The sequence below is a fragment of the Spodoptera frugiperda genome, chromosome 2 (genome assembly GCF_023101765.2).
Source record: "Spodoptera frugiperda isolate SF20-4 chromosome 2, AGI-APGP_CSIRO_Sfru_2.0, whole genome shotgun sequence".
Classification (NCBI taxonomy): Eukaryota; Metazoa; Arthropoda; class Insecta; order Lepidoptera; family Noctuidae; genus Spodoptera; species Spodoptera frugiperda.
This window is the reverse complement of record NC_064213.1, coordinates 11621578-11645153: the sequence shown is the minus strand read 5'-3', so window position 1 is coordinate 11645153 and position 23576 is coordinate 11621578. Positions and strand designations below refer to the sequence as shown.

General features: G+C 36.4%; 1 protein-coding gene across 1 annotated transcript in view; it reads left to right on the top strand.

Moving 5' to 3' along the window:
- Positions 1-23576, top strand: part of LOC118268902 (uncharacterized) — a 51768-nt gene that overhangs the window by 14927 nt on the left and 13265 nt on the right. The window contains exon 3 of the mRNA XM_035583695.2: positions 13820-13931. Coding sequence (XP_035439588.1) covers positions 13820-13931 — 112 coding nt within the window. The remainder of the gene's footprint in view (positions 1-13819; positions 13932-23576) is intronic.

Here is a 23576-nt window from a genome sequence, read left to right as displayed (position 1 = left end):
GTCTTGCAGTTGGTGGTTATGATTCAATGCGACTTCACGACTTGGGCTATTCGCAGGGGTGCATCGCATTAACGGGGGGTGCGTTGCCCTTTGTAGGTGACTCATATTCACGGAGTTACAGTGAAAGTTAGAAGGGGTGGCGTTGTACTGAAAATAAAATGACTCATTTTAGGGGATGTGGAAGGAACTAGCGATAGATGACTAATTTGGGGGAGACTAGCCTGCGTAGTGTCTAGACGTATCCTAGATTCGTCAGCTGATTTACGTTATCCTTGAAACATTCATTCATAACACAGTTGCATAATGTTTATTTAAATGTAAATATACAAACTAGTATTAGTATTATGTTACATTCGTCAATTTAGCACGCTGCTAACGAGTTTCGCTTTCATTCAACAATATTTTCGAACAACCATGAATGAATAAGTGAGTATAAGAACATACCCAACAAACATTATGGCTGCAAATAGAGCTTACTTTAGAACCTAAAGTGTTATGAAGGTAGAATAGTAGCTGCAATTATAGATTCAGGCGCCAAAAGAGTGTTAGTAATAAAATATAACGCTTATAGTAACAAAGCAGGTTTATAAGAGCAATATATGGAGGTTAAACGCGTAGAGCAGCGATTATTATCCCTACAATACAGACCAAAGCTTCTGTGTTATAGCTTTGAGCGAATTTTACGACTATAAGATCTATATAAGAAATTAACATTTACTATTAACTTCTAAAGTTCTAAGCAAGCTACCACAAACTCTTTCGGAGCGCTGATAGTTGCACAAAAGGAGCATTTAACGCTACTAGCTCTACAATGGTGTTCATTAAATCTTTTACAACACCAAACTCCTAAAGTGATACAAAACTCCCTTGTATGATTTAGGGCTGAATAGTAGCGATATTTCTCCCTATTATAGAACTTGTAGTGTCAAATATAGCTTCTATATTACTTAAGGTTGAATTATTGAGTTCGTTACCACTTTAGTACCTCTAATTGGTCACGTGACGAACGTAAAATGGCGTCGCAACATAGTTCCTCTCAAAAGCGTTTTAAAACTTGGAAAATTCAAAGTAGAACCGGTGGAAATAGACGGAAAATTTTGAAAGATTATCGTAATATTTTAAACTACAACGTTGCAAATGCAAACTTATCGCCAGATAACCTGAATGAGAATGGAAGTGTCACTACACGCGGTCAAGTGGGGAACTTACTTGAAGATGAAGGTTCCGCATGTAATGGAAGTGATATCGCAACTGCAAGTTTTGATGTTTCTGAAGAGGACCGATGTTATTACTCATTGAGTAGTGATGATGAGGATGATCCGAGTGAATATATTAAGAATCTTCATTTAAGTGAAAAATTGAGGGCATGGTCCATTGAGAAAAATATTACACAAACTGCTATGAAAGATTTGCTGTTAATCTTAAATGACAGATTTGGCATGATTCTACCAAAAGATCCTCGAACTCTTTTACAAACACCAAAAAATATTTTTAATAAAATATTTTATGGTATATATGTATTCAAATCACAAATCTTTTTAATTTGGCAAATCAAACGATAAAAAACAATTTAGCACTCGTTCAGCTATGAGATACGTGTACTAGTCATCCGTAGGCTAGGTAGGGTTTTTGGAAAATAACTACGGATCCCCAAATTCATGCGGCCACCATTTTTAGATACCTAATGAAGTTAAGTAAAAACCGTAAAACGTACGAAACGAAAACTTAATACAATGAAGATATTTATTTATCTAGCGTTCTAATACCAGGGTCCCGACACAAGTCAATAGGCAAAGTTTTGTTACATATTTAGTAAAAAAATGTTTTTCTCCATGTGAAGCAAAACATTTTATTAGATAAATACACAACAAAGAGTGGGCGCTTCAATTATTTGCCAATAATATATACACATATTCACAGTAAACTTACCTTCGCAATGAAAATTCCGCTTCAGCTTCCACTAACAACGATTTAAAATAATACACCCAACTCCGCCATTTATTTTCGTAAACACAAAATGTGTTATGGTTGTTTGATAAATCTTCATTCATTTAACATATTGCAACGTTATAAAATAAAACATACCGCATTAGCCGGCTATGAAAAAAGTAAATTAGACGCTAAAATTTCTTATTGTAGATCTATACTGCAACTCAAGGTGTTACAATTTACCTTATTGCCACCCTCTAACCGCTCAAACAGTAAGTAAGGTACATCATAGATCTACTATGCCACTTACGGAGTTTATATTCATACATTTGCTCCCTTTATAGCGCTCAAAGCAGCATGTAGCTCTACTATACCGCTTGAGGAGTCACTAGTCACTTTAATACTACTCTTACAGCGCTTTAAGTCTCAGTTAGCGCTACTGAACCTCCACAATTGCTCTACTATAGCTCTTAAATTCATTCTGTAACTCCACTATATCGCCACTGTGGAACCTAAGGCTATAAGAACTTGTGCCCAATCCAGGGTATAATAGAGTTATAGCTCGCTATAACTCCTATGTGATAGCACTTATTGATGACCTTAGGATCTGTTTAGCTCCTTTATATAGCTGTTATAACTCTTATATTAGCGCTTAATGTTAGTTGGGTAGTTATTTACTGCATTGCTTTTTCAATTAATGCCTTCGGAAGCTCATAACTTCGCTAAGTTGGTCCCTTCAGTGGTACAGTTTGAAAGTTTTTCTTCTTGTGCCGTAGTTCGCTGCCGCTTATAACTTGGCGGTGTAAACTCAGGTTGTTTTATACTCGACTGACGTAATAAAGCGTTTACGACAACTTACGACTGCCGACTATTAGTCGCCTTGCGGTTTCTTTGTGCCGTTTGGTAGTGAAGATAGAGATAAGGGGTTAGGTAGTTGGTGTTTTGGATGTTATACTTACAGTGTATTGGTATTGTTTTTATGGCAAGACACTATTCTAATTAGATCCCCGTAGTCGAAAATAAATTTTGCCCTCGTTGTATAAAAGTACATGAGAGTCGCAGTAGTTCTTTCAGGTCAATATTTTACGTAGTATGTATGTGTGCGTGTTATGTTAATGTATGCAAATAAGTTTCCTAATAGACTGCTTTGAGGAAACCTCTGTTAAACGTTAAAGTAACAAAAGAACACATGGACGTAAAACTCCAAACTTTATTAAGTCTTACCTAAAATAATTCCCAACTTCCAAAACAAGCAACCACTCTGATGGGGCTTCAGACATAACCGTAGCAGTATACAGCTTTAGTGTGAAGGAAGTCTTATAGTTCTTCATAAAGTTAGCTTCCCGTTTTCCTAGAATAATATGGGTGCACGCCTAACTTATTGCAGCGCCGCCTCTTCACATAATTCAACAAAATAGCGGCTAGACGCAACGTTGCTGTACAGCAACTATGAAAATGTGAATACAGTAAGGCGATATTTCGTAGCGGGCGCCCCGGCGTAGCAACACCGCGCCGTAGTCCGTTTTCGATAATCTCGTAGCGTTTTTGCTACGGAGCTACGAAGGTGTTTTTTCGACAATATTGGTTCTTCGCTGTAGGGAACGTTTGAAAGTTTTTGCCTCTTTTTTAATTTGACGCGTTCTATTTTTTCTGTTAACAGCTTTCTGTAAAAAAGTTTTTTAATGACTTTGAAATTCATTATTTCTTAATGGATAAAGAAATATATGTTGCATAAAATAATATACAACAAGATAAGATATCACTGAATTAGTTAATACTATACAAAATCACATTATCAATCCCAAAAGGAAAAATTAGATTCCATACAGTCTGAAAAATCTCAAACTTGGAAATCCCTTAACTACTATCATAATACACAGACAACATGTTTACTCTACGCCATTTTGCAAACAAAGTTTTAAGACTAGGTATAAACAAGCTCCCAGACATTGGCTTTAAAGCTGGCTTAAGTTATGTAGTTACGGTCCAAATAAATGTGGCACCTGCAAGCCTGGCAACCACACTGCACTTTCTAGACACGGATGATTTACTAGTCTACTTAACGCTTGCTGCAATGCTAAAGGGGACTTGTAGACGGATGACTAACTGAAAAAAATGTTAAAGTATAACTTAAATAGTCGAATCTTTATCAGTCTGAAGTTGATCGGTGCATTATTGCATTGCAAAAAGTTGTAGTTAAACAAAAAATATAATCTAGTTTTTTTCACAAAAATCAGTTTATTTGCGGTAAGAGAAAGGATTAATTGATAAATGTTCGTTGGTGACATTATTGATAAATATTGTCTTTCGAGTGTCAACGAAAAACTGTACTCACCCAAAGTTTAGTCCATCAAGTACACAGTACCTAACATCCCAAAAGTGCTGAAATCCCAGCATTATCTGTTCAATAGGCAATATTCAAATCACTCACTGTCGAATACAAATCGTTCACAAACGTAACAGATGGCTGTTCCCAGCCTTATACGTTTTTAGAAAACGTGCAGTGTGCGCTAAGCTTAGGATTTTCTCGTAACTACGTCTACACATTCGTTTTTGTCCACTGATGGGATTTTAATATCGTAATATTTTGGTAGTTAGAAGTACCGTCGTATGCTAATGTTCTGATACAGAAAAACTTTAAAAAACTCTGGAGAGTAATTGCACTTGTTGTTTGTAGAAGTTTTTAAGTGTCGCGAGTTTAAAGGTTAATCCAAGTTGCCATATAAGTCGACAAGTATGTTTTTTCTATTAATAAGTATTTCTGCTCGTTTTGTGTCAATGTTATCTACTTCTAGAATGTGTGCAATAATACTCACAGCGTGTAATGTGAAAAATAGTTTCTTTGTATTGACCTTGAAGTCCAGAGCTCTTAACAAAGCCTGTGTAGAGCTAATTGATTTATAAAAAAGTGTCTAGACCAAACCTCTAAACAACCCATCTACCGTACTCAAGAAAACGTGTTGGTACCGTCCCAACCCCAATTCGCAATTCACAGCAGTGTGTTCATGGCGCACTCATATATTATGTATACTAAGGACTGTGCAGGTTTTGTCACCACCTACTAACAATACGTGGAAAGAAAAAAGATTTCTAATAAATAAGGAAAAACCCTACTAGTTACTGGCTTTGTGTAAGCCTCATGTAAAATATTAAAGGATATATTATACGTTTCTACTTTTTGTGGCAGGTATATAAGGAGAAATTCGTTTCTTATTTGTGTTCAGATTTAAAATCACACCAGATTTCGGTACTAAAGACGTAACCAAAATGTTTATCGCAACCAACACAAAAATCCCAAAGAACTCAGGTGGTCCAAAATATTTTAACGATGAAAAATTGTCTGAACGTGTCCTCAATTCGGTTTACGGTGATCCCTAAAGGAATTATCCGAGTATATTTCTTGCAGACTCACTCCCATGTCACCGATATGATACGGCGATTTCTAGCTCATATTTTCGGTTATGTTAAACCCTTTACGAACGTAATGCCATAGCTATACATACATAGTTGGAAGGTAGGTATTTAAATGTAAAAACGGCTAGACTGTTCGTGCTTATCGGTGACTCTCAATGCTATGTATAACATGTCCTTCACATAATGTCTATCGACAACAGACCTCGGTCACACAGTAATGCGTTATTAGCATGTATTACTGTTGCTACATATTTGATTTTAAAGTGAAAAAATGATCTAATTTCGTTTGACTTTCAAGTTGTCCCCTCCTGGATACGATACTGAGACAATCTTTGCCATATTTTCGGATGGACACGCCCTGCAACGCCATAACAGAGGAGGAGAGGAGGATAGGATTTTAATGTTACATCGTTAGAAAAGTAGAAAAAGACCGTTTTTATAATGAATTTTTAGAGGTATTCCTTATTGTCTATCAACAAATGTTACACACATCTTCTGTAAACCAACAATTGTATTCAAATGCAATCTACAAGTTAAATGGCAATATTGCAGTGCACCAGTTGGTCTTATCAGTGATCCAGCGATTGTCCTTGTTCATGCTATAAGGACCGGTTCCGCAAAGCTACCACTTTTGATAAATAAGCCATAAAATCTCAGGTGGAATGTAAACGTTAGCAAATAATAAATGATATTTGCACTCGCTTTGTTTGCTGTTGTGACGTAACGTAAAGCATTGACATAATAAAGTACTGTGTATAACTTTATTCAAACTAATATGTAACAAGAAAACAGAGTCTACTATAAAAACATGGTCTAGTCTCTAAAAACATGGACTGCCCTGAATTTCAGATTTAACGCAATAAAAGTTAATTTTAACCAGAAATGGTAATCTAAGATGATTCCAAGTTGTTTGCATTTAAAAGGGTGTTTTAATTCCAAGGCCTCCTTCTGGTAAAGCCGTTAAAGCTGCTTTTACCTTCTAATTAGAAAGAGAGTTAAATTCATAATTTGAGAGCAAGGTTTTGATAAAAACGATACGAAAATTACAGTGTTTTTCTTTATAAAATTTTGTAATATTTTAATGTAGTATTTTCCAACATCGATCCTTGGTCTCGAGAGACAGAAATTCCATCGCCATAATGCTTCCCAAACGGCTGGCAACCTCATAACTTCGTAACACAATTCTGAAAGAAAAACAATTTTCATGAGTGCAATAAATAACAATTGATCGATCGAGGTCGCCAGCAGTATCCCCTCAATGACCCTTACGATGTCGCATGACCGCGTGTTGTACAACTGGCCGGTGCACGGTGACGCCAATTCTTCTATTTCTGTACGTTGTCATAACTGAGAGAAATTTAATCAAGGACCGTCTAGACGTTCTAAGGATCTCTGGTTCAATTTCGGTTGGTTTAGTTGAGACAGTTATCGTTTGGGACAATTCTTTATATCTTTTGCGCGAGTTTCGTGGAATTTATTACACTTAAATCTTTCTTTTTGAAGTTGTAATTTATTTTTCTTTTGTTTTATGGAATGGACGCTGTTTATAGGTGACAGGCAAGGTTTATTTATATACGGGCGTAAAAGCTTTTTCATAAAGCTGTCAATAGCAACGAGTGTTACATAAGGGCGTGTTCAAACACTTACCAAACAGTAAATAGTGCTCCAGGCTTTTGCGCGTCAGCCGATCTAAAGTTAGCCTCAAAACCCGGGCTCCAGAATTTTTAATAGGGTACCTTTTAAACAATATTCTAAAACGTTTCAAATCAGCGTTAAGTGGCTGAACGGAGCCAAGCCTCATAAAATAAATGGTGGGTCATATTCTCTACATCCTGTGTTTAACCTTCTAAGTGGAGTATACCACGTCCTCACATAATTCACGATAAGTGCCGAGTATAACCGAGTATTGCCGAGACCCCACGCGTTTCCACGTGCGGAAAAATAATGTTTATTACACCTGCCCTTTATGCACCGTGGTGACCTTCAAACATTTACGTAACATTGCTGTTTGTTTGAATTTACATATGTAATTCTGAATACGTACGAAAACTGACAATACACTGGTTTTGCAAAAAAACAAACCTTTGTTGATTCCCCGAAGAAAGGTGCAGAGGTTTACTTGTAGAAAACTTGTAGCGTTCTATTTATTTCCATTGCAACACCTAACTCATTGACTAATAATGAACGAAATCGCAAGATCCTCGGCCGTCATATTTGCTACGACAATGATAAATGATAAATGATAAATGATAAATGATAAATGATAAATGATATTTATTTCTGTAAATAGATTATAAAATAACACTTTTACACGTCAATATTTCAAATAGCTAGATGAGGCCGGCATTTCCTATCCGACTACTCTGAGAAGAAATGCCGAAACAAACTCAGAGGTCATAGTCTCTTTTAAAGTCCAGACAAAATCAATTAAAGATGTCGGAGAACCGTGCAAGTTTATTCTGTAGTGGTCTTTTGAGGAAAGAACCACAGCAGTTTGAGCGGACCTGTTCAGATGGCAGCACGCATGTGTCAGTTTACAATGAGCTCAGCTGACGGCTGTTGCTGAATGATCCGACGAACAATACCTACCAAAAGAACATTTGGGTAGGCCACACAAATGCTCACACTGTCAGAATATAATTAACTAAAAGTGAAATGACTAGGCAAACTCTCGCACGGTCCTCAAACTAACAATTTTAAAAATAATATGTGAAAACAAAAAAATATCGAATGATATTAATGTATATCATGTCAAATTGTATAAAAATGTAACTTGTGTTACAAACATGTCAACATGACCTGTGTGGACATTATAGCGGCTCACTCCCAAGCCTGACTATCATCTAAGTAGTCTTTAATTTTATAATAAGCTTTACTATACAGTTTTTCTTTAATAACATTTTTAAATTTATTCAGGCTCAAACTTTGAATATCGCTGGGAATTTTATTGTAAAAGCGTATGCATTGACATCTGAACGAACCACTTATTTTCTTAAGTCTAGTAGTGGGAACAATATATTTGTTTTTATTTCTAGTGTTTATATTATGTATATCACAATACTTTTTGAATAAATTAATGTTTTTGTGAGCATACACTACATTTTCATAAATATATTGAGAAGGAACAGTCAATATATTAATTTCTTTAAATAATTCCCTAAGAGAGTGCCTCGGACTAAGATTATAAATTGATCGAATGGCTCTTTTCTGCAGCACAAAGACAGACTGAATGTCAGCAGCATTTCCCCACAGGAGGATACCATATGACATGATACTATGAAAATAACTAAAGTATACTAATCGCGCTGTATTTACATCGGTCAAATTTCTAATTTTTTTAACGGCATATGCTGCAGAGCTGAGTCTTTTCGACAACTTATCTACGTGTGGAGCCCACTGTAGCTTAGCGTCCAGAGTTATACCTAAAAAGACAGTTGAATCTACAGGGTCCAACTCCTCGCCCTTGATTAGCACGCTGGTTTTCACATGTCTAACATTTGGTGTTGTGAATTTAATGCATTTAGTTTTTGATTCATTAAGTAATAAATTATTGGCACTAAACCAGCGTACTATTTTTGAGAGAGCACTATTTACATGATCACTGACTAATTGTCCACGTTTGAGTTTAAACAATAAAGATGTATCATCAGCAAACAGTACTATCCCATGGTTATCCTTCACAAGGTAAGGTAAATCATTAATATAAATAAGAAAGAGAAACGGGCCGAGAATTGACCCCTGCGGAACACCCATCCTAACAATAGACCCGGAGGAAACTTTTCCGTTAATGTCGACTCTCTGAATCCTATCACTCAAGTATGAAATAAGAAGATCCAGAGAGCTGCCCCGTATTCCATAATGGGATAGCTTCCTGATCAGTGTTTCATGAGAGACACAATCGAACGCCTTGGATAAGTCACAAAAATACCCAATGCGTCGGCCGAGTCCTCCCATGCATCATAAATGTTATTAAGAAGTTCAACACCGGCATCAGTTGTTGAACGACCCCTTGTAAAACCAAACTGGTTTCCATGTAATAATTTATTTCTATTAAAGAATCTTTGCAACTGATATAGAATAATTTTTTCAAAAATTTTACTGAATGTAGGTAGTACTGAAATAGGTCTAAAGTTAGTGGGGTCAGAAGTACTACCCGAATGAATAATAGAAAATAAGATATTTTTATTTGGTACTTGATCATAGAAAATGTGAATTTAAATCAAAACTAAATTATTTGTTAACAAATTGCCATATGGGTTCGGTTTTGGTAAACCAATGAAATAAATAATCGTTAGTGAATATTGACGCTCTACCATTAATCCGTAAGCCAAACGTTCCCTCTATAAATTACCCTCAATTAATCACATCTACCTTGTACCACAATTGTACATATTGTAATTTACCTCTCTCTACGTCTAAGGCGTTAAGAGGAGTAATGAGGACCTACCTAACCACTTTCCTGCTAATTCGGTTTTGCGCTATATAGACGCAAAGAGATTATAAAATCGGAGGTTCAAAAACTAGGGACAAAATCAATAAAGGAAGATGAAGTCAACTTTTAGAACACCTTGTATGAATTTAACACAATTTTCGCAGCACCCTAGAAAAGGTTCACGGAACCGCTTTACTTTAATTTTACGCAAGGAAAGCCGTCGGGTCGCTACAAGCTAGTCAACCATAAATTTCCCGAAAGTCCCACATAAATAAAGTGCTGGAAAACAGGTGCTTTCGGGGTTAATTTATTCTGCTTTGTCAATTAGTATGCTTCCAGTGTTTTTAAATTACATATTCTATTTCCAAATCTGGGTACTAGTGCTGCCAATAATCTCACTACTCACTTTCGTGGTTCGTGAATCAATGTTAGGAGAACGAGTTTACACCCTGATAGAGTATTTTGGTCAGAAAAGCGAACATGTCAGGTAAATTGCTTGCCCTAGATAAATAGGTGTTTGTTCCACAAGAGCTGTACCTAAGTCTAATAATATTAGCCCAAGTCCATGTTTATTTTATAAGATTGTCGAGTGCCTCGAATGGAACGCTCAATTTGCGCCAATCAGATAATGGTGTTGCCTTTAGGTACCAGCTAATCGAATCTTTTAAGGTCTTATGGCTTTTTGGCCAATCATTTTCCTTTTATAGCTTGTTAATGGACAGATGGCTTTTTACTGATAAGTCCATTTTGTCTCTTTACTGTTCCTAAATTGATTTACACACCAAGGTTATATCCAGTGCCTGTGCTTCCTGCGTTTTGAAGATTTATGTTTCTTAAATTCTTGAAGAAAAATTCCAATGGCTTCCAACTTGATGTTAAGATGTGAACTTTAAAAAAAATGTGCTACTAAAGATCAAATGAATTTCTACCTGAGACTTTACTCGGTTTTACTCCAACCGCACTTGTGAAACTTAACTTGAAGTGGTTCAACACAAAAGCCTTAATTCTTTGCGCTTAAAGTAGAATGGTCGATATCCCGCCTTACTCCGACGACCGTGAGACGTTTCATCCTTGACACTTCTCGAATAATATCTTGTCGAAAAACAATTTCAGTTATGCTAAAGTAAAATTCATCATTGTCATATAAAATTGTTGTCTTTAAGTCTAGTATTATTTTGTGGATTAACTTATCCATCTTCATACGCCCGTGTTTTGTTAAGATGAAGGCTACGGAATGTGGAAATTCAGAATAATAATTTCAGACTACATGTCTTGCGAAACTTGTAACACAAAAAAGTCCTTAGCAGACGACCAGAATTTCTTAGCAGACGACCAGAATAATCCATGATATCAATACTAAAAGCTAGGCTTAAGCTCAGACGTTGCATGATACTTGAATATAAACTAGCATTATTTAAATTTTAGTCTGGCTGTCTGGAGTAATTTTCAAAATTACTGATTATAACTTCACAGAAGTGGTCTAGGTACTTTGTATTAACAGTTTAAATCTAAACAGTAATTAATTTGTGTGAAGAGTTGTTTTACATCTAAATAAAAAAAAAAAAAACACTTTTTACTTTTTTTGAGGCTGGTACTCATTAAGATGTGACCCATGGTTTTATCCAAAAAAAGAATGGAACCTCAAAAGTTTATAGTGTAAACAAGTTAATAAATATCAAAGACAGTAAAGATTATTTGAAATGACCCAAAGAAACCATTTCCAGCAAGTTATAAAAGAAGAGATGATGGATTTTTTATTGCACCACTCCACATTATCCATATTACACTGGATTGTATTGTTTGTGACAATGATAAATACGATATCTGAATCAAACTGCTCATTAAAATGGCAGCAGAAATTCGTAAACACTATTATGATTTTAATACCAGTGATAAATTATGCAACGCTTTTGTTGGCACGCTGATATTGAATGTGCCATAAATCAGAGAACATCATACACTGTATTAACCACTGATTTATTGAAAGTTTTACTGTTTTAAATAACTAATACGCTATAATTTGTTTACGTACGACCTCATTCATTGTTCGATGCTATTGACGACCAAAATGGGAACTAAAAATAGCCGGAGCTACTGAACGGGGAACTTGAACCTTTTCGTTTGCAAACAAATTCTGGCAGGCGCCCTTCAAAGGCTGTGCTGTGTACTTACGTAACTATTTCCGTGCACATGTAAGTGGTATTACATGGTATTTATATACAACTGTTGATACCTAGGCTCGTCAGACGTGGGCCACTTCATATCGATCGCAGTTCAAGGCTTGAACCAAGGCCGGCGGCATGATTCGATGCTCGGCCTAAACGGGCCGGTGCCACTAAAATTGCCTTAGTAAATATTGGCATTCGCCAGAATCGAGTTACCGCCATTATTCTGATTGCTTTTCACGCAAATTTTTCACTTGGAGTTTTAGGGTTCTTAGCATAATAATAAAGAAGATGAATTGCCTATTGCTGTTACTCTTCGAAGCTCGCTCTTCAGTTATTCAATGATAGCTGTCAAAAGTATTCGTGAGAAGTTATCAAATATCGATTGAACGAACAGCTGTGCCCTTTTATTCTTGTCTCGAAAGCCAACTCCTTTTAGTCTTGAGCCTCAAATTAAATATCTTTCAATATACTTCAGGGTTGTTGTTGCTCCAAATTATTTTACTGCAAAAATTTGTACTTATGCAATTGCAATCCAGTTATCACATATCACATTTTACTTCTGGTATAAGATCAAAGATTAAATGACCTCTAGTTGCAAATAGCTTAGGTCTACAGGCCATGGTGTTGCGTAAATACAGTTAACCTGATTCTGTCCCTGTCTAAACTCTACCGTCAAAATAGCTGTTCGTCCGTCAATATTTATGTTTGAGGGAATTAAGTTACGGGTATTAATCGCGTAATGACTTTAGTCGTAAATTCTACTTTGTCTCACAACTTTATGTCGGCTGTAAGTTTGGCTATAAATGACGGCCGTTTTATGTGATCGATCAATTTATTATAGTATGTCTGTCTGTGACCTAATGACTTTACGGTCTGTTGTCGTGCTCTTCAAGTATTTTGGTCCTAGTTTCTTAAGGTTCCAGACACAAGATACTTTATTTAAAACTGTCACTCGTAACGATACTTTTTGGCCTGTTTTTAACGAGTAAGGTTTCGCATTTCAGAATGAATGTCTATTCACATAAATTGCTCACATTCCCTTAACATGCATTACTTTAAGTGCAGTACCACTACGTGTGTAAAGCACACGTTCATTGCAATAGAGAGTACTGACGGCGCGCTGTGCTTAAAAATTGCATTAAATAGGTCACTAGTCCAACTTCCAACGCCCACAGCATAACACCAACCAATTTCCCTTCGTCGATCTTTATCGTGAGCCGAGTGAGTGGATACTAGTATTACTTACTAACTGGCCAACCCATTTCTAAATCTATTGGGTCTTTCAAATCGCTATTTCTAAATATTTCCTTTAAGTCTTTTGAAATTAACAGTGATACGATATTTGTACTTTGTATCCAACTTAAAGAAGATACTACCGATCTGATGATAGCAGGGAACAAAGAATTCTGAGCCTTAGAAAGACCGATAGAAAGTGCAGCCGTAACCAAACAATAACAAACGCCACTGTTATTTTATTTATAGAACCCGCCCAATATCTTCCACTACATTTGCGGTGTCACGCGATATCTCGAAGGGCGCAGGTGGAAATCAAGACGAAATAGCGCGAGAATACATGCCACATCAATTCAAATATAGCTGTCTGATTTACATGCAAACTTTACACTTAAAAGACAATGGACGAGTAGCCTTTCTCTTCAGTAGACCTTCAAAAATATGGTTTAATAATGTTACCTAATCCATTTCTTGAAGAAACGATCGATCTTTTGAATATTCTTAAACAATGTATCTTCATCGTCTCACACCTTTTACTCTTAACTACGCTCAAGACAGAATAGGAGCTCTCACTCTAATTTAAGATGTGGTGAATATCATTGATGATTTTTCCAAAGCTGAATAATATTCTCTATTGTTTCAGAACGACGGTAGCTTACTGCTTAAAAATATAGGCGTAGATGACGCAGGATTGTACGAGTGCTCAGTGGAGAACGAGACAGCCTACGTCGATAGAGTAAACCTCACAGTGCGGAGTAAGTGATTTACTAAATTTTACTATATCACCATCATCATCATCGTTAGGACCTTGCAGATAGCCATTGCCAAAAATAAGCTTCGCATCTAGTACTACTGCGATGGATCACAAAGACATAACCGTCGTTAAGTCTATATACGAAGGCTGATGGCAGAGGATCTTAAACGAGCATTTACATTCTGTTGTCCATAATAGATTTCTAAGTATCTGACCAGCTGTTAAATCTTTGATTAATGTAAATCACAAGAAGACAATTTGTTCTCCACCTGCCGCATACCGACATGAAAAGCCATAACTTTTAACCTTCCTTAAGCCAATATTTTCAGGCCATTTTACAAATTCCGCCGTAATTTATTTTATCCCACTTAAGTAATGAGGATGAATAAAACATAGTTCAGAATGGATGGTCCTGAAATGTTGGGAATAGTAATTGTTCCTTTTGGCCGCGTTATTTTCATTTTCAAGGTCACCCGTTGTTGGACTATTTTCTTTTGGTAATTTTGGATACGTACCTCATTAGTGATTTCTAAATTAATGTAGTTTATCCGGGGAAACGTGACTCGCGTGCTTTCTTACTCATTTTATTTGTTGATTATGGTGTGGGAAAACTTACGAGAGATAGATACGATATCTTATGGCTGATATATACCTCCATATATCCATTTAATTTTGATTTAATACCTTAATTCAGTCGGTCAGATTACTTTTGTGATGTTGCTATATTTTATTGGCAGATTAGTGCTAGCTTTGTTTTAAAGAGGTTATAATAAAACATCTTAATATAATTTTAAAGACCAAGGCAACATGAAAAACTTACTATTCTGCCTCTAAAGTTTTAATAACGCAGGCTACGTTGTTCGTAGCCATCCTGCATCGCTAACAAAGTTTCAGTTACCGTTTGGTATAATTGTCGCAGTATCATGTGCCCGCGGTTTACTACGGAAACTAGAACAGTTTCGCCACTGTTCCCTGTTATTTACACTTTGTTAAAAGGATTATTATGTACTCACATTGGCTTTGTAGTTTTGATATATGCCCGATTGTTGGTGCTAGTTTTTTGGGAACTAGTAGTTCTAGTTACGCAGCTGTATCGTGGCTCGACAATAGTTTGGAAATAGATGGGTGAAAAACCGTGTGTGTTTTTTAATGCTGTCCAGTTTCTTGGGGCTTTTTTGTAAAATCAACTACCAAAACTGACGCACTGAAGACGTTTTCCTTAAAAGAGGCAAATACATGTTCTTTTCACGAAAGATTTCACATTACAGAACTAAAAATAGATGTGCATTAGTTCCGACACAAAATGTCATGTTGACAGATTTCAATTTAACAATCTGACCCATCTCAAAGCTCACACGTGGTCGTCTTTGCGAGACAGGCGCACAAGCTGTGACATCTCTTTGAGACTGGACTCGTATCACGAGAGCAGACAGTTGGCAGATTTCTCGAAGATATCAATATTTCTAAGACAATTCCTAGAACTTAGAACTCATATATTATTTTTAAAGTTACGGGTAAGTAAGTGAACTTGATTTGCCCTTAGTACCTTGACATTCAGCTAAGTTTGAATCAGTCCAACTAATTAGAAAACGATAAGGTGAAAATACACAATATGGTGGACAACTAATTTTTATTTTAACGTCCGTCTGGTAGATTAAATCATTAGACACGTATTTTTTATTTTCGACGACATATTTACCTATTTGAAGTATCGCGCGATGTCATTTCTAGGTACGTTTTATACGTAGAAATGATGTAATTAGCTCGCAAACCTAAACGTTGTCTAATTTGTATTGCCTAACTGATGGACTAAATCAAATCATATCAAAATGTTTATTTATATAACATGGGTATAAAAAGGTGCACATAGAAATAGATTAGAATTTTTATTTTTATACCCCGTCATCATCCCTATTATTATCAATTCAAACAGCATTTCAACCAGATTCCATTCACGAATCTAAAACCCCAAACACCTTATACCTTTCTAACTTTCTTCAATAGCCTCTAGTTCCAACTCCTTACCCTCATCCACTGAACTCATCGGCGTCAAGTATCAATTCCTCGTCGGGTCGAACTCAGTGTTCAATAAGTAGCCACCTGTTACTGAATTATGCGATGTTTAAACCTTTAAGTATACTACGAATATTAATGATGCCGCTACTCAAGCACCACTCGACGCTCTTTATGCAGAACGGGAAATATGAGCAATAGCCACTGTTTATTCCAACTCGACCTGATGTTGAGCTACCGTTGCGGTTTTTATAGCAGCTTGTTATTTATTTCCTGATATTTAAAGCCTTTTCAATTCAGTTTTATTTATGCTGGCATTACCGTTTGCGTATTTTTACTTTTTCCAGCTTTTGTTTTGTTTTAGTCGGGAACCTTTTCCTGTTCTTTTAGTTACTGTAATGGGAAATTCATGTCTTTCTTCTTTACCTTCTCAATAGACCGTAGTAGCACATGTGAGATTATATGTATGTATAAGTATTTATGATTACGATAACTACATTAGGGATAATACGTGGATTTATCCATTCTGTCTATAAATAACCGTTGTTATCCTGTAAAATCACGTTACCACAATGCACAGAATATACATCGTAGGCTAATCAGCAATGTCCACTATAATATTTTCTCTTACATTTAATTCTTTTTGTACTTCATTGTTGTAATCATTATTTTACCAAAGTGTATCTTCGCTGACTGCAAGCGTCCATTTTTCTTCATCTCCAAACCAAATCATTTATCATTCAATACTGAATATTGTTTCTGTGTAAACGATTTATTACCTACCCCGCTGCTTGGTACGTATTCATCTGCAGTTATGATGAAATTATATGAAAAGACGTAACACAGGATCGTAAAATCTTGTAATTAAAACCGAATTATTCCTCGTGCTACGTCTACCTAGTTTTATTTATAGCTGAAAACAAATTAGGTACTTTTAATAAGCACAATCTGTAAATTTCATTCATCCCTGATAGAGAATAGTATAGGCAAAGATATTTAAATGTATCCATTAACAATTCTGCCTCGAGGCAGAGTCGGGGTCGCGTTTGTTTAAATACTAATCTAATTTTACTTTTCATTGACTGGAACTTTATTTTTAAGTAAATGCTTTAAGCTTTAGTGATTCTATTTTTGTAAACAACAGTTCTATAAAGGACATCTTTCGAGATAAAGGTCAAACTAACAAAAGTACATAATAAATGAACATGTCTTCTTGTTAGTCTTCAAGACGCCATTGCTAGCCTCCTAGGAATTGTAGAACGGTCTAGTCTATTTAAATAATTCATAGCGATCGATCGTTTCATTGTAAGCAATCGAGTGCCCCTAGAGAACAGTTCAAACTGTGCTTTGTGCCGGAGGAAATCCATTACACACAATGAGAGCGATACAAATCCAGGCGACACAAATAGCAATCTGATAAAATGAGGCTAGTAGGGAGACAATGGTTGCTCACGATCATGGGAATTGCTTTTATTTGACGTTGACAGTTCGTGTTGACGTTTAAGTCGTGTTTGAACTAAGAATCTATGTAGGATTGGTTTTTGAAAAAACGCCTAAAAGTTGAGGTGGAGTGACGTAAAATGCTTATATTTTAGACTACCCAATGTTACGTAAAATTATAACGCACTAGCAAACCCCGCGAACTCCGTTTCGCCACCAATGATTTTCCCTGTTTTCCTGCTTTTATCTTGATTTTTTCCTGAATTTTCTTTGCTATAAACCTCACGGAGCCCGAGACCTTTCGACGAATGCAAAACCGTGGATATCGGTTCGTGCGTTCTGGAGTTATAGCGTCAAGAAAGAAAACCCGACTAATTTGTATATAATAGATTTTCAACAATAAATGGTCTCAATAGCGGCTACCAACGTCATAAATCCATTTAAAATAATGAATTTCCCGACGTGGAAACTGTCATGGTCACTACACATATTGACGTATCGTTTCATTCAGATAATATTAATTAATTATTTCCAGGCCACTGGTTGAAATAATGTATTCTACGTAATTGATTACATAATTTAGCTTCGACCTACTTAAATATGCCATACATAAGTGAGTGTAATCTAATTTTCCATCAGTTTAATGAGAATTTTGATGTATTTGAACATTTTTTTGAAATATAACCCACATTTATTCCTACTTTAAAAGTTTTTTTATACAATAGTCTTATCACTAACAGAATTAAATTTAATTTTTGTTCTCATTATCAAATAAATAATTTCAAACATTATCAGGTGTAATGTATGAACAAAACAATCCATCAACAACTCATCAGTTCAAAACTCCGCTAAGTTATCATCACGTCTTTACGTATTTGTACATCAATTGAAATTACAAGACTTTTTGAAGTTTTCATTCCTTTTGCGAGTCGTTTTAAGCTTTAAAACCCTGAAAATGCATGGATATAACACCTGACTTATGACTAAATGTGCTATGAAACAATGTGACTATAGAAACTTACTATCCAACTTGAATTGCACTAAGTTAGACTAAAGAAACTTTTGTTATGACTCCGGGAATGAGGCGGAATTTATAATTGTTACTGTCTTGGCTAGACAAAGTTCCAGAACTATGGACCGAATAAATTAAAACATAGTACTAAAATGACCAAGAACTACTCGAATTTTCCTGCCGCACTCAGAGACACGGAAAACGAATGGTCACAATATTGCAGTATAGTCTTGATAAAAGTTCATTAGATCATACCAGTTCTTCATGGTACATGTTTTAACAACTTAGCAGAACACATCTCTCTTCTGTACGTGGTTTTACATCTATACCAGCTTCGATTTCACACGATACTGTTGTAAAATTTTCTTGGTGAATTTTGCGTCCTAATAATAAAGACGACGGCGAAAAAGACTCGCCTAATTTAGTGCAGTCGTTCGGAAGTAATGCGCACACATCCATTCAGATGAAAGAACAAATACAACACCTGATATCCTCATTCCGGAATATTCTTTTATTAGAATCTTAATCTTTGAATGTAAAGGAAAATGATTCATAAATAATTTCGCCTGTTTTCCTACAATTTTGCCGCAACATTGACAGGTGTTCCAACACCGAACGTAATTATTTCCTTGATTACTCAGGTATCCAGGGTTTCATGCCATTATTGGAATGACAATACTGCGGAAAAACGAAGTTCGAAGCCGGGCCGGGACGGATCGGCCCTCGCTAATTGCTCTGGAAATTAAAATTCTGTTTTATTTTGATGTATAAAAATAGCTACTGTCTCTGTACTGAGTGACTCTTTATTTTTTTACCTGCACACTGCTGCCTGTACCTTCATAATATGAAATGGAAAGCCTAACGTAAGCTTAATTTTGCCTGAAATCAGTCCTGGTAAAAACGTGTTACGATATAGTTATTTGATATAGAATGTTGGGTATGATTGGAAGTAGTTTAACCTAAAGTAAGCTTTTGACTATATTACATTTCCTTTTCGATGATCATATTAGCATATCTACTACACACGATTTTATACTTTCTGCTGGCAATTTTTGTAACATAATCCCAATTTATGTCGGAGGATTCCATTCGAAATACAGCAACAGCACGCTGAAAAAGAATATCCATCTAAATCCTCCCACATGGCCACTCCACAGTACTGAAGACGCGCAAGCCACACGAAGGCCGCGTAATGACTGTCATTACCCATCAACCAGCACAGGCTGACCTCTCATCACGCAGCACCACCTACAGATTCCATCACCAGAGAGGACCATAACGGGTCTTCAGTAATTGGTGGTTTAAACGTAGTGACGTAACGACGTGTCGCACGCCATTTTTCTCATAAATACGTGTCGGTTATTATGTGCGACTGTGTCTGTTCGTGACACACTGTTAGAGTGGGATGTAGGGCCATGTTGCTGCTATTTGTTCCGTTAATTAGTCGGGAAACCCTTCTCAAAATAATTGTAAACTGTCATTACTCTTTCAGTTTGTGTATTTTGTAATTTGTTGCAAATGAATTAGGTGAAATTGACAGATGAGGGTCACGAGAGTTTGAAAATCATTCTTCCATAATTCATTTCATAATCTGGTTATAATTTTACTTATAAAGTCTTTTTTTTTAGTTTTTTTAGATCTACCTTCAAATTCCACATTAAAACTTCAGTAAATGTTTGTAACGATTTGCCCCAGGGCATAACGTAATTCGGCTTATGTTTACAAATTGTTAATTGGATGTCTAGTCTCACTCGGATCGATGGAATGACATCAAATAGATACATTTTCTACAAATATTTGGCTTACGTATACAATTCATTTGTCACTCACTTTCCCTGCATAGTTAGGGGAACCGCAGTGTCAGGTAGGCCGGGGAAGCGGCTTGGAATTTGGTTACAATACAAACAGCCTACGCTTCCTCGTAACTATATCGATTTGCTTAACGACTACCACATTTGCCCGACCTTTATGATGATAAAAAGGGAAAGGTATGAAGTCTACGAGTTCTGTGTAACCATGGTATAACCCCATCGGACAAAAAATTCTCATGGCGTTGAATGAAAAATTTATAACCAGCCTATATTTCATCATTCTCATCAGTGGCGCTATCTGCCGTTTACCTGCAGATTGTTAGCGGAAAAATATATATTTCCTAAACAATCGTTGCTCAACAAACTAGATTATACGTTCCGCAAATGAGCCACTTTGTCTTTTTAACACCTTCCCGCCAACGCTAATAGGATTAAAACCTCATTAGGGTTTCGCGACGTAAAGGCCCCTTGTGGCAGCGGATTGTGGTTGGAAAAACCTCGCATTATTTATTTGAATTCACTAGACCATCACTGGTTCACATTACTGTCATTATTTTGGGTCCTTATCTCTTTAAGGGCGGAGATCCCAACCACTTTAGGCGACCCGATCTCCACTGAAAGCCCGTATCATTATTTCAGTTATCGATCTCCGGATATTTCGTTATTCACGCGTTGTATCTTCATTAGGATTCTGGATGAATATGTATTATTGTATAACAGTTTGTTCCTCACGTAAGACCACATCGTATTGATTGCTATGTAGTCTGGATGACTCAACTGTGGGTATCACATTGCTTACAATAATATAAATACTTCCAGTTGTAACTGTTTTTAAGTTGCGTCAGGGAATGGACATTATTTTTAACATATTTTTGGTGTGAGCTTGACGATTATTATGGTAAGACTCACTCACCATTATGATTCAAATGTAACACATATTTTTGTAAGTGCAGTTGAGGTAACGAATGGTTTTAAATAAATTTTACTTTCTTTACATGACATTTATAAATGTTATTTGGAAAAAGTATTACATAACGTAAAGTAGAACGGAAATGATTAAATCGAAGAAAAATTTGAATATTTAATTACGCACGTTGGCAACCCTGTGGTGGTGACGTGAATATCAACCAGCTACAAGGTATCACGTGTAGCATTTTATTGTTATTAAACACGCGAAGTGGAACGTTTGACTGGCAGACATCAGACGGCCTGGGGTGGCCGGTACCCAGATTCTATTGTTTTTATGCTCAGGGGCGAAACGTGTACAGATAACCCGCACGCGACATATTATTGTTTAAACCTCTAAAACAAACAATTAAATAAGATTGCTTGTTTTAATTACGTCCCCCTTTTTTCTGTCGTTTTTAATAGCCCCTAAGTTACGGCTATTGTTCTTTGCTGCTCTTTTATAACCATAAAATCTATGAGTGGATTATGTTCACATAGTATTAGGCCCTCGTCCACGGCAAATTTTTGTAGCGCTACTATACAGTCTAGCATCGATACAGTCGTGAAGTGCACATTAAAGTAGCATGCGTTAGTAGCGATACTGTAGCGCTTTACAGCATTACTACAAAAATCTCTCATCCTCGTTGTGGGCGAGGGGCTTTAAAGATAAAATAGTGCTTGATTTTACTAGTTTGAAACTTTTAACGATGATACTTAGTATTAAATAAAGTGAGATGATAACAGTCGTAGGTGTAAAGGTCGCGAAAATTTAAGTTATTTGAGAAGTTTTATTAACTTTGCAATATGATCCTAGTCTACACTTTATTTAATGGCATATATTATTATATGAAAGTCTATTTTTACATCTAAAACAGTATTAGGCCTCGGCCTCGAATTTTGCGGGCAGCGGGGCGGCGGCGGCGGCGGCGCGGCAGCGGCAGGATCTTTTGCGTATAATCAAATGGACCGGTTTTCGAACACAGCGGCGGCGGAGCGGCGCGGGAGCGGGCAACGAGCGGTGCACTCCAGTCAAGCGGTGACCGCCCGCGTTGCGCGTCTGCATTGTAGTATAGTGTTGTGTACCTACATTTTTTTTGTGACGTATCAAAATGTCCTCGGACGTGCAAGAGCAAATGATTTCGGCAATCTTTGAGAGGATACCCATACGGAACAGCAAAGATGTGAACCATAAAAATAGAAGAAAAATTAACCAATTATGGGAAGAAATAAAAAACGAACTGAATATTGAAGACTAAAGCAAAAACTGAAATCACTCTTGATAGTTTCAAGAATATAGTCAAAAGTTTCTACACTCATTCTAGTGTAGTCGTAGAATTTGTCGGGATTTTGTCTCTGTTCTTCATAATTTCGATAAAACTCGCCATTTATTTTCCTTGCCCTATAGTAGGTCTTCTTCTTTTGCCCACAGTAAATCGAGCGTTAGGAATAAATTTGAATCAAAAAGATTTCGTTCGCTAATAAAAACAAATATCTCGACAACACAACGACGAACACAACACTACACCGCTGTAGTGCCGCGCGATCTGCCCGCTAGTTTCAAGAACGGGTCCGCCGCCGCCGCCCCGCTCCCGCTCCCGCGCCGCCGCCGCCCCGCTGCCCGCAAAATTCGAGGCTGAGGCCTTAACGTGTTGTTTGAAAATGTCCTGACCTTTAGGAAATGAAAAAAGTAATTCTTTAATGTTATATTTTAGCTCAATACAATATGTTATATTTTTAAATGAGTCATTATAATATTAAATACGTGTGTAAATGAAAGTATACAGGAAAGTTATTAATGCCTACAAATTGACCTTGCTTTCTAGCCTGGTCTTATGATAAGGTTCTAAAAAACTTTAAACCTTTTATTAAGTCTGGTGGAAAGTTTATTACGCTATTATCGAACCTTTGAAATAGTTTCTGACAGATGAAATTAAGTTTCCAATGTCAATCCAAAGACTTGACTATAAGTATTACATAGAACTAAAATAAATCTAAGATGTACCAAACCTAATAAAAATATACAAAGTTTTGGTGGACACAGCACCTTTGCTTATCCCTACACTACTCCAAACATATGTGCTATTATATAATACTTTACGTTTTATTTGTATTATTTACTGAACAGGAAAACAAACCGCTACGGAGACATGTATGTATGTACTCTAAAACTAGACTCTTGTCCTTTCTACGGAAAACCGTGGGCTGCATTCCGTTTAAATGCCAAATATAATTTAACAGCAGTTGGACGGTTGCAGGCCGGAGACGAGTGTCCTTGGTGGCGGATAGAATGGAAACTTGTGACGTAAAAGGTCCGAGAAGAACTTTGATTGTTGCAATTTTGCTGTTTTACCTACTGACTTAAAATATCACAGTCCTTTTATGTATCGTATCGCATCATTCTTTTGTGTCACAAAAAGCTCTT